Source organism: Larimichthys crocea, chromosome VIII (assembly GCF_000972845.2).
Source record: "Larimichthys crocea isolate SSNF chromosome VIII, L_crocea_2.0, whole genome shotgun sequence".
Classification (NCBI taxonomy): Eukaryota; Metazoa; Chordata; class Actinopteri; family Sciaenidae; genus Larimichthys; species Larimichthys crocea.
In genome coordinates, this window is record NC_040018.1 from 31,818,667 (window position 1) to 31,835,295 (window position 16,629).

The following is a 16,629-nucleotide window of genomic DNA, read 5'->3' on the forward strand; positions in this document are numbered from 1 at the left end:
ACGACATCCTCACTGTGTAATCTTTGTGGCTGTGGTTTCTGGGTTTAACCGGCGAGAACAGAAAACATCAATTATTTGTCGGGTCAGCTCGATTTCTCTTCGATCCGACTATTAAAGTATTAAATTTTTAAAACACATGGAGCTGATTTTAACTCTGCAGAGCCGCTTCGCTGAGCCCAGTTTGTTTGGATCAGGAGAGCCGACGTCAGTTCAGAGAATTTTATTTACCGCGATGCTGCCGAGCTGTTTCCTGGAAGAGCTTTTATAACACACACACACACACACACACACACACACACACACACACAGAGTAACCTCATTTTACAAGTTGCTCTTCCAGATAATTTTTCTTCTTCCACACCGATCATCAACATTGTGTTGGCCTTGACTCCTCACTCCTCTGAGTGTCTCTGAGATGCTGGATTGGATCGAGGTGAACGTGGAGGCCGACGCCTCGAGCTCGTCGTCGTGTTCCTCAAACTCAGATCGTATGATCAGGCGACTCGGAGTCTCTGTGGTTGTGTGGAGATGTGACCGTGTGCCAAGATAAGGCCTCTCAGATCTGTTCCATGTTTCCATGTGAATGATAGACGACGTCTCCTTCATGTGTAAGACAGGGTGGCGTCGTAGACTTCCAGGTCAGGAGAAGAAGTTTCTGAACGACCAACATTCCTCGTCTCTGCGGAGCGTCCAAAGACGGTCTGCTCGTGGTTTTTGGTCTCTGGCGCTCAAACGTTTCAGCCCAAAAGCTGTAAAATGTGGAAACCAGAATAGATGTGCTCTGACATTTCTGTGGATATTCATGTTCACCAGAGGAGGAGTTCTGTCCATCATCAGAGTCTGCTGCTTGGTCATGGTAAACAGGAAACTGAACTCTCTTAGTGAACGTGTGATTGTGTCGGTGCATCCCGCGGGCAGAGCGTTTGTCTTTAACGGGAGAGTTCTGGAGGTTGTTTGGGATATCTGAAGTTGGATGTGGTGCTGATCCACAGTCAGTGTAGACAGGAGGACCAGCATGAAGCGATGTCCTGCTGTGGACGAGGCCTCGGTGCCTCGGTGGGTCAGTTTGTTTGTGTCCAAACTAACGCTGATCTGCAGCTGTGAAGTAAAGTTCAGTTTTTTGTCAGTGCAGTCTGTCTTTAGAGGGAGTTCCTGAAGGTACGAGCTCTCTGACCACACTTTGATGAGATACGTTTTGTTACGTCCACGGTCGTCCTGTCAGCCCGCTTCCAGCCGGAGGGGGCAAAGTCTTTCTTCAGTTTGTTGTTGCCCTCGTCCACAACGTTCATCGTTCAGCTTCATGCAGCTCCTCCGAAGTCGGGCTGCGTTGACCTGTGGATCAGTACCTCGAACCGCCACACTTCAAATAACACAAACTCTCTGATCTCCATGTGTGTCCATGAAGTTTCTCTGAGCGTGTTGAGATCTCCTCGTACAAAAGTTGAGAGTGACCTTAAATATTTGTCAAACTCTGTGAACATGCAACATTTCACAGCAGCAGCAGGCGGTCGACGCTCGGCCGAGTGTTTCCACTCAGACGTTTGAAGCCGTGTTTCCATTAACGACGTGAGCTGATGAGGTTATTGATTAAGCAGCAGCCTCTCTGATGCATTATGACGATTCAGTGCGTTTGTTTTATTAATGAATGAATTAGCCTCTGATCCATGTGCACCCTGTGGTGTTTGTATCGATCTCCGCAGTGATGGAGACGCTGAACGCGCAGCAGAGGCCTGCAGGAGTTTCCTCTGAGAGTAGTTTCATATCACGCTGATTTAACGTGTTTAAATACGCGGCGAGCTCAGCTCTGTTTCCATGACGGATTGAACTTTTCTCCACCATCTGTTCTCCGAGCAGCATCGCATCGCTTCAGAAATAACCGTCAGCTTCTGTCCGTCGACCGACCGACTGACTGCAGATCAGATTTGAGTCACTCTATCTGTCGTCTCAGGTCGAGTTTCCTGTTCCTCTCCAACAAACACAGCGATGCATTCACTCAGGTTCAGTCCTGACGTGCTCACACACGGTAATGCGCTTTTTTAAATGTCACAGCATTTTTTATTTCTAGAAATAAAACGACTTCCTGTCAGACAGCTACAACAATAAAATGCTGCTTGAGTTCATGTTGCAGGTCACACTCACTCACAGCGCTCTGAGGAACTTTGAGTTTTATGTTCAACGTTTTTATTCTGAAGAACTTCTTCTGGCCGTTTGAACCAAAGTAACAGTTTAAGTAACAGTTGCAGCACGTTTGATGCTAGAACACAGCGAGTTTTAATGAAAACAGTTCGAAAAGCTCTGTACTGAAAACTAACTCAATATTTTTAATCTCTGTAAAATTACAGACACAACGATTTTCTGTTTTCTGTTAATGAACAAACTTAAGTAATTTAAGTATTCTAACATTAATTTCTGCTTTCTTTAAATTACATTCAAACTTCTGTAAAATAATAATAATAATGTTCAGTAATGTAAAAAAAAATTAGTTGTTTGATCGAATTACAGAAAATATCTGTAAAATAAGTTATTTTATGTTTTGTGTGGCTTTGGCTGCTTTATGACAAATCTACTGACTAATCAAAGAACTTGATGATAAATTATTCTGAAAGATCCAATAAAAAAAGGTAAAACGTTCCTTCAGGGCGACACCATGAAGAGTTAGGTTCTTTATTTTTAACAGTGTAGTCACTTTAAGCAAAGACTGAACAAACTAAACAACACATCATAAAATATACACGATGACTGCACACACATGAATATGAATTAATAAATATAGAATCAGAAAGTAGAGTCAGACTTCTTTCTTTCTTTCTTTCTTTCTTTCTTTCTTTCTTTCTTTCTTTCTTTCCTTCTTCCTTCCTTCCTCGCCAATCGCGGTCGTCGTCTCCTTTTACCCTCAGATGAGGGTGTGAACATTCCCAGCATGCCTCACTTCAGCTGTGGGCCAGCTGCTGCTCCGACAGAGATAGAGGGAGGAGGAGGAGGAGGAGGAGAAGGAGGAGACAGATATAGAGAGAGCTGCAGAGAAGGAAACTAAGAGACGATAGAAGGAGGAGAGATGATGAGATACTTGCAGATACAGAGGAAGATAAATCACGTTAACACGAGACAGTTTGTGTGTTTGACACGTTGAAGAAACAACATATCAGTATTAATGTGTCAGAGTGTAATCCCACTGTGGTTCAGCTGTACTCGAGTATTTACTCTGATTACATTACTTCTGATCAATCATCAACCAGGTCCCCAGCAGCAGCTGATGTTACTGACTAGTCCAACACTGAGCTTCTTTTAATGACGTCACCTACTGATAATAACACATTAATATTCGCTAACCGCCTGCAGAGTGATATCTGAATGAACGGTGACAGACGAAGGTAAATGTCGAATATTAGAGGACCGAGGATTGAACCCTGAGGAACTCCACGTTACCATCAGAGATAAAACTGGTCCTGTCCTGAGGATACGACCCAAACCACTTTAACCCAAGTCCAGCAGTAACCAGCAGTCAGCTTTGCTTCCTAATATCCACGTTCTTCTGTTGAATTATGCAAAGGTTGGTTTAAATCTGACACATGTCCGTTAATACAAAAAAACGTCCATGATTGCCACTTTGAATATGAATATAGCTGATATTAAATGTCTGGAATGATGCAGTGGCTGAAACATTCATATGTTGGTCAGAGCTGATTATAGACTCTGTCCTTGAACTTTCTTTAACATCGTCTTGTTTGTGTTGGAAAGACGTGAATATTAATGAAGGAGACCAACAAATGGAAAGCATGAAGTCAGAGCAGCTGCTTCATCTCTGACTTCCCCGAAACAAACTGAATCATTTACTGTAACTGTCAACTTCAATCAATCATTTTTAAATCAGACCTCTGAAGAACTCCACGAAGACAAAGTGGTTTATTCAAATGTATTCAAAGCACACGCGTCTCGCACCGAGGCACTCTGGGAATGTTCACACCCCGAGTGTGTCAGGAGAAGAGCGAGGGATGGAGGAAGGTGGAGAAAGACGAGAAGAAGAAGTGCGATCAGCCAATTTTCGAGTGTGAGACCCGAGAGAAGACGTCAGCCGCTCGCGTGTTTACGCCGTGTTTGAGAAGCTCGAGGTCGCGTTCACACTTCCTGTCGTCTTTGAGTAACAGAGGACGGAGCCGCCGTCCTCGAGGTGATGGAATAAATCTGAATGTTCATGTTTCATTGGATGAAATCATGACAGCTGAGTTCAGACCTTCAGGAATTCAGGATGTTTCATCTAATGTCGTCATGTGATGTGTGTCTATCTTTATGTAAAGAGTGTGAATCAGGTTTTGTGCGTCTTCCTCCTCAGATGGTCGCTCCCTCCTCCTCGCTCCCTGTCTGGCCGACACGCCGGCGGCCCAAGTCCTGGAGCGAGCCGTCCTCGAGTCGCGGGTTCGAGAGGTGGAGGAGGAGAACCGGCAGATCCGGTTGCAGCTCAGCCAATCGCAAGGCACCGCCGCTCAGCCGCCGGACGGTAACTACGGCAACCAACAGTGGGGAGCCTCAGCGGACACGGGACCGGAGGACGGAGACAACACGGCGGAGGAGAAGAACAACAACCACACGGAGTGTCCTCGATCGCCCACCGTCCAGAAGTGTGAGGTAATACTGAGCACACTGGAAGATGTTACTATTCTCTATGGAGTTATATAATCACAATTATAATTATTATAACGAGCAAAACACGTGAGAACATTACCACTTTTGTCCAATGAAAGTTTTTTCACGTTAGTGTCCCGTAACCTGAAGTCACATCCCGTGACTGATCCACAGAACCAGAACCATCCAGATCAGAAACGGGACAGAACAGTTCCTCACTAACCTCTGTTGACACGTGTCTCCAACAACACGTCGAAGCTTTAGCTGCTTTTTTTAAACTATAATTAATCATGTCCAATTATGAAATCTCAGATATTCATGGTCCCCAGCGGTTCAATCGTCTTTCAAGATTTGTTGACACAGAGTTTCGTATTTTTTAGTTCCCTGTCTCCTGCTGATGTTTGTGAACCTCTGAACTTTCCTCTAGCGCCATCATCAGGTCGACATTTCAGTGTTTCCAGTACTTCAGGTTTATTGCTACTGTTACTGTTCCGGATGGAGCAGGACCACGCTCGCTCTGTGACGTGGTTTCAGACTTTGAGCTCCAACTTTTCAAAGAGTTTTTTTTAGCTGATGTGAAATCAGACGAACACACGAGGAGCGAAATCTGACCGAGGAGGGAGAACGTCCCGATGACGTGACGCTGTCGGGCTGAGCTGATGTTTGGGAACTAAAAGCTTTGAGTGTTCACAGAGAATTAAAAAGTGTGAGATGTTGGAGCGGAGTGTGTCGCATGTTGTCAGTCTGCTGTGAACTCGTGATGACTTCAGTGTAAACGTGTGAACCTCTGATCTGTGTCCACAGCTCATCCATGTAGCGTGCGTCTGTGCCGGTCACAACGCCAGCAGAGACGTGGTCACGCTGGTCAAGTCCGTCCTGTTTCACAGGTGAGTCGCTTCGTTTCCAGCCTCGGTGTTTGATTTCACCAACCAGAGCACAGGAAGTGACGCCATGTTTTCAGTGGAGCTGCTCGATGGTTGGAGGAAACTCGTGCATTGATTAAAAATGTTCTGTGTGAAATATTTAAAGATGCTGCTCTGCCTGCAGGGGGTGAGGGAATGAAACTGTGATCGGGCTAACCCCGCTTAGCTTTTTAAAGAGAGCTGCTGCTCCCACGGGAACATTTAAGGCGGTATGAGGTGTTACAGTAAACACAGACCTGATCAGCTCCTGGTCTTCACGTCTCTCCTTTCTGTCCCCGTCCTCCAGGAGGAATCCGCTTCACTTTCATTTCATCACCGACACGGTAGCCAACCGCATCCTGAGCTCTCTGTTTCAGTCCTGGATGGTTCCGTCTGTGCAAGTCAGCTTCTACGACGCAGACGAACTCAAGGTAAGACGCCGCCGTCGTCTGCGTGGAAACACACACCGCCGCTCTCCGTCAGGACGAGGCAAAGTCAAACGGCGAGTTTAACATATCAAAGGAAGCTGCAGAGCGGCGAGTCGAGTTAAACGAATCCTCCGAGCATCAAAGACAGAAACATCAAGAGGAAACACGAGGTCACATGGTCGTGTCACGTTAACAAACATCAGAGGTTTGTTTCATGTTGTCTGAGGGTTAGTTCAGGTCGTGTTTCTGATTGTATCCAGCCTGACTCACGGTAACGAGCTCGCACTGAGCATCGGAAACATCTTCAGACTGTCCGCGACTCATGACGCCACCTCGTCTCAGTGTGATCAGAGGGCCGATGAATTATTAACACGACACCACAACGTGTTATTATTCTGATAAACATCTCCGATCATAACCGTGTCACGCTGTAGTTACCTGTCGAGTGCCAGATCTGCTCCATGGGTAACCAGATTTTCAAAATAAAGCGTTCACATTCAGTGTGTGTGTGTGTGTGTGTGTGTGTGTGTCACATTCTCCTCCCTCACACTCTTTGTGCTGAACAATGAGTCCTTTGTGTCGTCGATGCTTCGACTTCACATTTCATGAAGTCGCATTAAAAACAGTCGAGACTCTCCGACTCGTGCAGATCAGATGAAAACACACACACACACACACACACACACACACACTCTGCAGGTTAATGAACACACACACACACACACACACACACTCTGCAGGTTTGTGCTGACCTCACAGGTGTGTGTTGTTCTTCTCTGTCTGTGTTTCAGTCCGAGGTGTCGTGGATACCAAACAAACATTACTCAGGTATTTACGGCTTGATGAAGCTGACGTTAACCAAAGCTTTGCCCTCAGACCTGTCAAAGGTCATCGTCCTCGACACCGACATCACCTTCGCCACCGACATTGCCGAGCTGTGGGGCATTTTTAGGAAGTTCACAGGTGAGAAAGTTGGACCGTGTGGAACACGTTGGCCAGCTGTAGATATTTGCTGATCACTGATTGGTTGTCGTGTGCAGATAAACAGGTGATTGGCCTGGTGGAGAACCAGAGCGACTGGTACCTGGGGAACCTGTGGAAGAACCACAAACCCTGGCCTGCACTCGGACGAGGCTTCAACACAGGTAACAGCAGATCCTCGTCGCTGAAGCTTCAGACTCCTCAGTGTGTGCAGACGTCTCACTCACCTCTGCCTCTGTCTCAGGTGTCATTCTTCTCTACCTGGAGCGTCTGCGGAGAATCGGTTGGGAGCAGATGTGGCGGCTGACAGCAGAGAGGGAGCTAATGAGCATGCTCAGTACATCGCTGGCTGATCAGGTTAGAGACACGCCCGACACACTGAAACACGTTTGTCTCGTCAGGTCGAGGAAACCTGCCCGTTAGGCACGAGATGAGAGGTCAGGGGTCAACGAAGATTTAAAGGACGTACGTGCAGCGGCGTTTGTTACAGAATCGTCGAGGTCGTGCCGATATTCACAATAACAGCACGGCCTCGACAGGATCCACTGTGACTGCCAGCTGCTTTGTCTCGTGTGAAGCAGTGAAATGAGTCTGCTGACGTCTGTTTGGTGGAAACATGTTTCATATCATCATCAGGTCGGTGTGCTCTCCTCAGCACCGAACAGGAAGCAGGAACCTGGGGAGTTACCATGGTAACTGCTGAAAGAAAAATCACATTTTGTTTAGTTTGAGATTATTTTGTGTAACGATGATTTCCAAGGTCAAGATTTAAATTGAATAAAAAACCTTTAATAACTGGGACGAACAGAAAAACACAATTCCACTGATGTAATCACTTTTTATTCTAGTTATTAAAAAAAGGAACCTCATTGTGTTTGTTAAGCTCTCATTGGTCGAGTAAATAAAGTTTATTTCTCTACGTGAGATTTAAGTCGAGGGTTGCAGGTCTCTGTGCCGCCACATCCGAAACACAACGCCTGCTTTTACGAGTTGGTCTGAATGGGATGTTCAGGTGTGACGTCCTTCCATAACTGTTGTTCTGTTACATAATGCAGGAAGCTCAGCGTCATCACTGTGTTCACAGTCAGTATTAAAGATGAGCTTTGTTCGTCATCGGAGGCATTGAGCGACGCGATGTTCAGGGACAGAAAACCAGATGAAGAAATCTGATGAGCACTCGAGGTCGTCCGTCTTTAGAACATAAATATAAATGAAGACGAGTCAGGAGGGGGAGAAGATGCTGCACCAACACGATCAGCTTCATTACAGATGTTTGTACAACGGGATGAAGTGTGGGCGTGTCATCAGTCATAAAGTTTTAACACCAGACAGAGAGCCAGTGTTGACGAATGCTGATGTCATGGTGTATTGTAGGTTTGTCTGGGAGGAGCAGCTGTTCAGTTTTTGAGGTTCAGCTGGAGGTGATGGAGGTGACTTCTCTGGTTGGATCCAAGTCTCAGTGAGAGCAAGGAACTCCAGAGAAAGGTGGCTGGTGTAGGCAGTGAGGAAATCCGTTTTGTTGACCGTGGATTGGTGGTCATCAGGCCAAAGGAGGCAACAGTGTGTGAGGACAGTTTTAGAGGCCAATGGGTCTGTGATCCAAGAAGCTTCTTCAGGTGTGACTGATTGCTGAGGAGCTCAGGTGACCTGAATGACTGTGACGACATTCATCACAAACACAATGAGCGCTAAACAACCATGTGGAACGATGGCTGCTGTCCGATACTTCCTAAGTTAAATAGTCACGAGAAGTTTGTTGGGTTAGTGGCCAAACGTCTTCAGAGTCCAGCTGCTCAGACTTGGACGACTTGTTGACTGGAGACACGAGAATAGTGGAGAGCCGTGGGCTGGTTCTGGTTCTTGTGCTGGGTGAAGTTGCTCTTCTTGACCTCATCCGTCTTCACCGAGGACGGCCCGGTACTGCTACACAATATATTAAACACGTCCTTCTCTGCTCGCTGTGTGCAGGACATCTTCAACGCCTTCATAAAGCAGAACCCGGTCCTGGTCCACCAGCTGCCCTGCTTCTGGAACGTCCAGCTGTCCGATCACACTCGATCCGAGCAGTGCTACACCGAGGTGTCCGACCTCAAGGTACACACACACAGATCAGTCCATCGATGATGCACTGCTGACGCTGTGAGACACAAACAGCTGATGTCGTCATGAACCATGTTGTTGTTGGTCAGGTGATCCACTGGAACTCACCTAAGAAGCTCCGTGTGAAGAACAAACACGTGGAGTTCTTCAGGAACCTCTACCTGACCTTCTTAGAGTACGACGGGAACCTGCTGAGACGAGAGCTGTTCGGCTGTCCGAGTCAGGCGAGTCCAGAGAGCGTCCAGGTGAGACACACACACACACACACACACACACACCTGCTCTTCCCGGTTCTGTTGCCTTGCTTTGTCGTTGTTGGTGACAGACGTGGTAAAAACACTTCATGGGGACTTTAAGTGTGTTTTGAAATAGAGGCTGAAGCCAGTATTGATTCTGGAGGTAACACATCCGATCTTCTACTGGCCGACCTCCATTCAAACATAAACTTTGAGGGTGTCGTTAATATCTGGCAGGATAAAAACTCCACATTAATGTAATGAGTCCAGTCCGAAGCAGCAGAACTTCATCATCACGTGTAAACTTCCTCTGAGGTTTGAACGGCATCGTGTTTGTCTCCTCAGCTGCAGACCGCCCTGGAGGACCTCGACGAGGACGACCAGTGTTATGACTTCCGGCGGGAGCGACTCACCGTTCACAGAGTGCACCTCTACTTCCTGCAGTACGAGTACGTGCCCGCCGAGGACGACACCGACGTCACGCTGGTGGCCCAGCTGTCCATGGACAGGTAACCCCACAGCCTCTGTTATCTTTGACAGTGAAACTAATCCAAAGTCCTCATCGCCTCCCTCACCGACACCTCCGCCTTCTCCTCCTGCAGGCTGCAGATGCTGGAGGCCATCTGCAAGCACTGGGAAGGTCCCATCAGCCTGGCGCTCTACATGTCCGACGCCGAGGCTCAGCAGTTCCTGCGTTACGCTCAGGCCTCCGAGGTCCTCAAGAACCGCAAGAACATCGGCTACCACATCGTCTACAAGGAGGGCCAGTTCTACCCGGTCAACCTGGTGAGGAACGTGGCCCTGAAGAACGCCAACACGCCGTACGTGTTCCTGACGGACGTGGACTTCCTGCCCATGTACGGTCTCTACGATTACCTCAGGTAAGACCGCCGCAAAGTGTCACAACGACGTTTTGGACAAGCTCCATCTCACCTGTAGCTCACCTGTCCTGGTTCCTCCGTGCAGAAAGTCCATGGTGCAGCTGGACATGGCTCGTACTAAGAAGGCTCTGGTGGTTCCAGCCTTCGAGACGCTTCGTTACCGTCTGTCCTTCCCCAAATCCAAAGCTGAGCTGCTCTCCATGCTGGACATGGGGACTCTCTACACCTTCAGGTACCTGAACAAGAACAAAAAAAACAACCTTGATTCAGGGAGGACGACTGGATGTTGATGATGTGTCTCTTCCTGCTGCTCCAGGTATCATGTGTGGCCCAAAGGTCACGCTCCTACCAACTATGCCAAATGGCGAACAGCCACCACACCTTACAAGGTCGAGTGGGAGCCGGACTTTGAACCGTACGTCGTGGTGAGGCGAGACTGTCCGGAGTACGACCAGCGCTTCGTGGGTTTCGGCTGGAACAAGGTGTCCCACGTCATGGAGCTGGATGCACAGGTAGGTGTTCAGGTGCTCAGGGTCAATGAAGGTGTCTCAAACACTCGTGCTGTTGCTTCAACTTGGTTGCGTTTCCTTTCCCTCAGGAGTACGACCTGATGGTCCTCCCCAACGCTTTCATGATCCACATGCCGCACGCTCCCAGCTTCGACATCTCCAAGTTCCGCTCCAGCTCCAGTTACCGCAACTGTCTGAACACCCTGAAGGACGAGTTCCACCAGGACCTGTCCAGGAAGTACGGCTCGGCCGCTCTCAAGTACCTCACCGCCCAGAGGAACATCTAAAACAAGAAAAAAGAAAAACAGCTGAGAGCCAGCGACTCCGTCAGCCTACGAGCTTTCTCCGAGATGCTCGGACATGAACTGACGCCGCACTGCGCCGCCGGCCGCGCGCCGCAAGCAGAGCGCAAACAATGACGGTAAAGCTTTACAGCCTTCATAAACACTGTCGGGCTGCTGCGCATTAATTCTCCAGTCGACTCCACCTCAAGGTGACGACAAACCGGACATGTCCTAAAATTCACCGGGCTGAGCGAGGCGATCGACGATTGGGATACTGATTGGACTAGCTTTAAGGCCGGGAAACAACAACCATATTCTTACAACTTGTTCTGACAATCAGGACTTTTTCCAGAGGACACACGTGTCCCCGCGGATATCTGGACACGACGGGACTCGTGCGGTTTGGGGGAAGCTGGAACGTATGAATGGTGTTTGTGAGGCCAGTCGAACTGGAGAAAGATCTAAGCCTTATCATCTCCATGATATTTACTGAGACATTTAATAATTTCTCCTTTTTTTTCAGTGTGAATCGGAACCAATGAATAATATGACGATGTTTTGATTACGACTTTACACGAGAATCAGTTTATTTTTCCTTTATAGATTTTCTGACCTCTAAAAATTCAGTCACGTCACGTCGAATCATTTCTGCGAGCTTCAGGGATGTGAGTGTGTGTGTGTGTGTGTGTGTGTGTGTGTCGTCTTCAACACACACCGACTGACTGTCATCGACGTCATCCTCGCTTCTGTCTTGATCACATATTTGCTTGCATGTAAACCGTTGCACTACATCCAGTTTTTTTCCCACCATCCATCTCTCTCTCTCTGAACGAAGCAAAGTCTGACCGGGACCAACTCGTGCGACCAACGCTGACTCGTTACAGCGAGTTATTAATGAAGCGCCGACACTCGGATGAATGGCGGGAGCTTCTCTCGTGTTAATGTCTGATTCACTGGATTTATGTGCCGTCTACTGAACCACCCTTTGTTTTTGTAAAGTCCGACTGAAACCTCACACCTCGCTGTCTCCACGGTCAGATCAAATGAAATGTTACCATGCTGAAAGGAAACGTCTGAGGTTTTCCACGTGTCTGTTTCAGGCTGATAAAGAATGTTAAACTATCTCACAAGCCAACGACAGACAGAAAATTTCAATGTTTAGACTACACAAAGGTACACACGCCTTTCATCGCCACCTAAAATCCACATTTGATCTCAGCGACTCACGAAGGTGTGAACAACTCGACGTGTCAACAGGTCCAGCTGCCGTCTTCAGTTTGCTCGTGGTGTTAACGTGAATCTCTGCTGATCCGATCACAGACAGACGTACGTCACTTCACACCTCATCAGGTGACAGCGAGCAACATTTCTACACACCAAGACTTCATCTGCATTTCTGATCGTCTCGATCAACACAAATCCACATAAATATAGATAATGTCAAGAACACCCTAAGATAAATCAACACCACACAGACTACAAAGAAAAAACTGAATTTATAGCGATTCATTTGACTTCTCGGCTCTATAAACAGAAAAACCAAACGCTTTGTTAGTTTTAACCGGCGGATCAAAGGTAGCATGATATGAAGAAAGAAATCTTAATTAAGATTGTGATAACGAGCATTTCACAAAGTTTCTCTGAAGTCCAAACTACAAAATTTGTCTGTTTTCAAAGTTTCGTGTGACAGTTTGTCGTGGTCAACTTCACGACATTTTTTACAAGGAAAGAAAAAACGTCCTTTTTGTATTTGCCAAATTTACAAACGCAACATAAATGAGAATTAAAATTATTAAAACATAAAACAACTTATTCCTGTAGATGACGGAGAACGAGGCGCCGCCGTTAAGACTTTAGTTTCAGTTGGACTTTAATCTGATTTTAATTAAACTGTTTAATTATTTTAGATTTTTTTGGAGTTTGGACGTTTTCTTGGACTGTCCAGCACTTACAACCTTTAGTGGATTATCGTGGTCCCCAGAGGAAGAGCCCCAATAATTTTAATGACTCATCTTTATTGTAAAAATTTAAATGACCAAACTTCAGCGCCTGACAGTTATTGAAGATTTTTGACCAAATTGACCCACATGTTGTTGGAGATTCGAGCTCCCCAGAGGATGATCCTAACGTTTTTTTTTAAAGTCCTAATTGGGCGATTTCATTTCACCTTCGTTTGTGTTAAACACAGTTTTGATCACAGCGTTCAGAAGGCGAGCAGGGAGAGCCGATCGAGCTCTGGTGTCGTTTCCACAGAGGATAAACCATGAGTCGGATCATGAGCGATGGTGGACGTGATGGCCGCGGAGTTTGTTTGTTGAACCGTGCCATGAAGAGCCCCTCCACCCCCCGCCGCCATCCACGCCGCCTCCATTGACTTCTTGTTGATTGTGGTAAATGCTAGTGCCTTTGCTGTATTGTGAAACTGGATATTGATTGTACTGTTGTACCGACAGGGCCTCGTCAGGCACTCTATTTATTATTGTTGACTCAAATCAATCATATTTTTCTATGTAAGTGCTTTAAATAAAAATTTGCCCTTTTTTAAATCACTTCGTCTCGTCTGTTTTTTTTAAAAACTGAAAATCATCGAGGGACGTTCAGGATTCAGAACTCGGCGAGCTCGTGCTGCTTTAAGCCGGCGTGAATCTTCCATGTGTGTAATTGGTCCGGTCAAATTTTTCAAACTGAATTATTTTGGATGAATGCCGAGGTCTCCTGACGGTTTCTGTCCCGGTTAAATGCAAATTAAATAAATTAATTGGATCCATAAATTTCCCTGCAGCGCTGGTGACCGTCTCTAAACAAACAGAAGCCGAGCGTCCATCTCACAAAGAAAGTTTCAGCTTCTGGAAATCCGACCTGAAACCACGTCATGAAGTGTCATCAGTATATGTAACATATATGTTGTATACAGATAAATAAAGGTTCTTCTGGTTCCACAAAGAACGTCACCAATTAAAGAACTAACGAGTCAGCTGGCGGGCAATGATTATTTTAATTAATTAATTGATTCATGATTATGTAGTTTGTTCGTTTAAGTCAAGTCAAGCATTTATGAATCTGCATTTCTAAGTTTGGATCCACAGGTTCTCCTATGGTTCTCCTGTGGTTCTTCTATAGTTCTTCTATGGTTCTCCTATGGTTCTCCTGTGGTTCTTCTATGGTTCTCCTGTGGTTCTCCTGTGGTTCTTCTATGGTTCTTCTGTGGTTCTCCTGTGGTTCTTCTATGGTTCTTCTATGGTTCTTCTATGGTTCTCCTGTGGTTCTTCTATGGTTCTTCTGTGGTTCTTCTATGCTGATGTACTGCTGTCAGGACGGGAAGGTGGAGGAGGAGAAGACACACACACACACACACAATCCGCAGAATTCAGGCTGAGCGTCTCGGGCCTCCATCAGAAAGACAAAGCCGGACGTCTCTACAGTCTGTGTTGCCAACAGAGAAGGTTACAGCACGAGGCGACGAGTTATTAATAAATGATGAAGTAATCCTCCAGGTGAGCCTTCACAGGTGGATCATTACCTCATCCTGAACCCGTTATCCTGATCTCCTCCTTGCCCTGAGCTGGCTGACGTGTCGTGGAGGTGGAGGAGGTGGAGGTGTGATGGAGCTATCGGGGGACCGGGGTGGGCACAGGCCAATTATTAGTGTCAGAGCCAAGGCAGGATCGATGTGGCTCCAACAAAAACCACCTCCCAGCAGCAGTTCTCCTCCTCAGATCAATGGCAATAACTGCTCCTCTCTTTCTCCTCCTCTCCTCCTCGGACTCGGACTCGGGCCACTCTCAGGTATCTGTCATATTTACTCAGGGTGGTTATTGTCCTGTCTGTGTTTTATTGACTGCTCGGGCTCTGCAGAGTTCAGGCTGTCTGACGACGACAATAATCCAGACACACAAAGACACACAAAGACACACAAAGACAGTCTGCTGTCACTGACTGCAGTTATTAATGAGCATCGGCAGCTCATTACATATTCATGAGATAAAACATTTAAATCAGATTAATTAAAACACAAAGCAGGAGGAGACTAATCCAGGTTTTAGACAGTCTGCGGGGACGTCACAGAGACTACGTCCAGGTTTTAGACAGTCTGCGGGGACGTGTCAGAGACTACGTCCAGGTTTTAGACAGTCTGCGGGGACGTCACGGAGACTACGTCCAGGTTTTAGTCTGCGGGGACGTCCAGGCTTTATTTGTGTGTTACTTAGTTAATTCGTGTTCTCTGGCTTCATAAACAGACGTGATTATATTAAATATCTAAACAGGAACTTTGTTTCCACCCTGAAGCTTCGTGTTGTTCGTGTTTGTCCAACAACAAAAGCGTCTTTATGGTCGGACGGGACGTGAATGCTGAGACTTCAGATTACACAACACACCCACCTCTGACCTCCACCCTGACTGCTGCACAGCACTGTGAACCCCACGCTGCTTCCTCCATGTCAACATAATTTATGGAGGACTGAGCTGCGTGGACGAGCTCAGAGACAGACAGATGTTCGACATAGCAGGACGCCTGACAACCAGAAGACTGAACACAAAACAAAGTTTGCATGAAACGACAACACGAAGCCAACACGATGTAACTGTTGACCCACACTGACCTGTGATCAGGTGAACGGTGTCTCTGTCATTCGTACGTCTGTTCTCACTCTATGTAACTTTGGGCTCCGGGTCGGGAGAAGTACGTAACGCTTTACGGCACTAAGTCACACAGCAGCAACTATTTCACTGATTCTGGTGAAACTGGATCATATTTTATGGAGGAAATGTTTTCTGGTTTTCCCTCTGATGTCCTCCGGCTGCTCTGCCTCAACTCTCTGTGATTTACAGAGTTTATGATGGACAGTGAAGTAAACTGCTGACAGCTGTAGCTGCTGTTAGCTCAGGTTCGGCAGCTTGGCGGTGAGCTCAGAGCGACGGGTACCCGTCGCTCTGAGCTCACCGCCAAGCTGACGAACTGAGTGTTTGTACCAACAGGCGTTATGGACGACCAGGAAGAAGAAGAGGAGGTAACCAGGCTCAGCAGCTCTATGGACATGGATGGCAGAGGAGAAGAGAGTGAAGAGGACGCTGACGGAGGAAGCAAGAAAGAAAAGGAGAGAGGGAGCGAGCAAGAAGCCGCCGGACAGAGTAAATGTGTGTGTGTGGTGTGTGTGTGTGTGTGTGTGTGTTGTGTGTGTGTGTGTGTGTGTGTGTGAATTAGTTGTGTGTTTTCAGGTTTGTGAGTTACATTTTTAAAAACGTGACTTCCTGTTTTCTTTCCATAAGTTTTACAAACCACGGTGACAGTTGCTGTGTCCATCACTGATGACGCCTCAGTGGAGACACTAAAATTGACTTCATTAATGAAGATCTTTGACAGACAATGTTAATTACTGACTATTATAATGATTTAGTTATTTTCATGTTTTCATCACGTCCTCTCTGAAAATGCTTAATGTACTTTGGTTTCATTGAAACTTTATTGTGTGCTCCACATTTACAGAGAGACACTGCAGCCAATACAAAAGTTTAATCTGCATATATGAGACACTAATTAGCATATCTGCAAAGTGTTCATAATGAGCACGTTTACTAAAGGTTCACCGACAACTTTTATTACAATGTCCACTAATGCAACTAAAGCAACTAATGCAACTAATGCAACTAATGCAACTAAAGCAACTAATGCAACTAAAGCAACTAAAG

At 46.6% G+C, this 16,629-nt stretch overlaps 1 protein-coding gene across 3 annotated transcripts in view; it reads left to right on the forward strand.

Moving 5' to 3' along the window:
* The window catches only part of large2 (LARGE xylosyl- and glucuronyltransferase 2), a 43,844-nt gene extending 30,366 nt beyond the window's left edge, over positions 1–13,478 (forward strand). For all 3 annotated transcript variants that reach the window (XM_027281444.1, XM_027281443.1, XM_027281445.1), the window contains 13 exons: positions 4,331–4,623; positions 5,425–5,507; positions 5,830–5,953; positions 6,742–6,913; positions 6,991–7,095; positions 7,176–7,288; positions 8,900–9,025; positions 9,121–9,276; positions 9,613–9,776; positions 9,870–10,148; positions 10,234–10,380; positions 10,465–10,660; positions 10,747–13,478. In XM_027281444.1, the coding sequence (XP_027137245.1) occupies positions 4,331–4,623; positions 5,425–5,507; positions 5,830–5,953; positions 6,742–6,913; positions 6,991–7,095; positions 7,176–7,288; positions 8,900–9,025; positions 9,121–9,276; positions 9,613–9,776; positions 9,870–10,148; positions 10,234–10,380; positions 10,465–10,660; positions 10,747–10,944 (2,156 nt within the window). In that variant the 3' untranslated portion in view covers positions 10,945–13,478. The remainder of the gene's footprint in view (positions 1–4,330; positions 4,624–5,424; positions 5,508–5,829; positions 5,954–6,741; positions 6,914–6,990; positions 7,096–7,175; positions 7,289–8,899; positions 9,026–9,120; positions 9,277–9,612; positions 9,777–9,869; positions 10,149–10,233; positions 10,381–10,464; positions 10,661–10,746) is intronic.
* Positions 13,479–16,629: the final 3,151 nt, after the last annotated feature.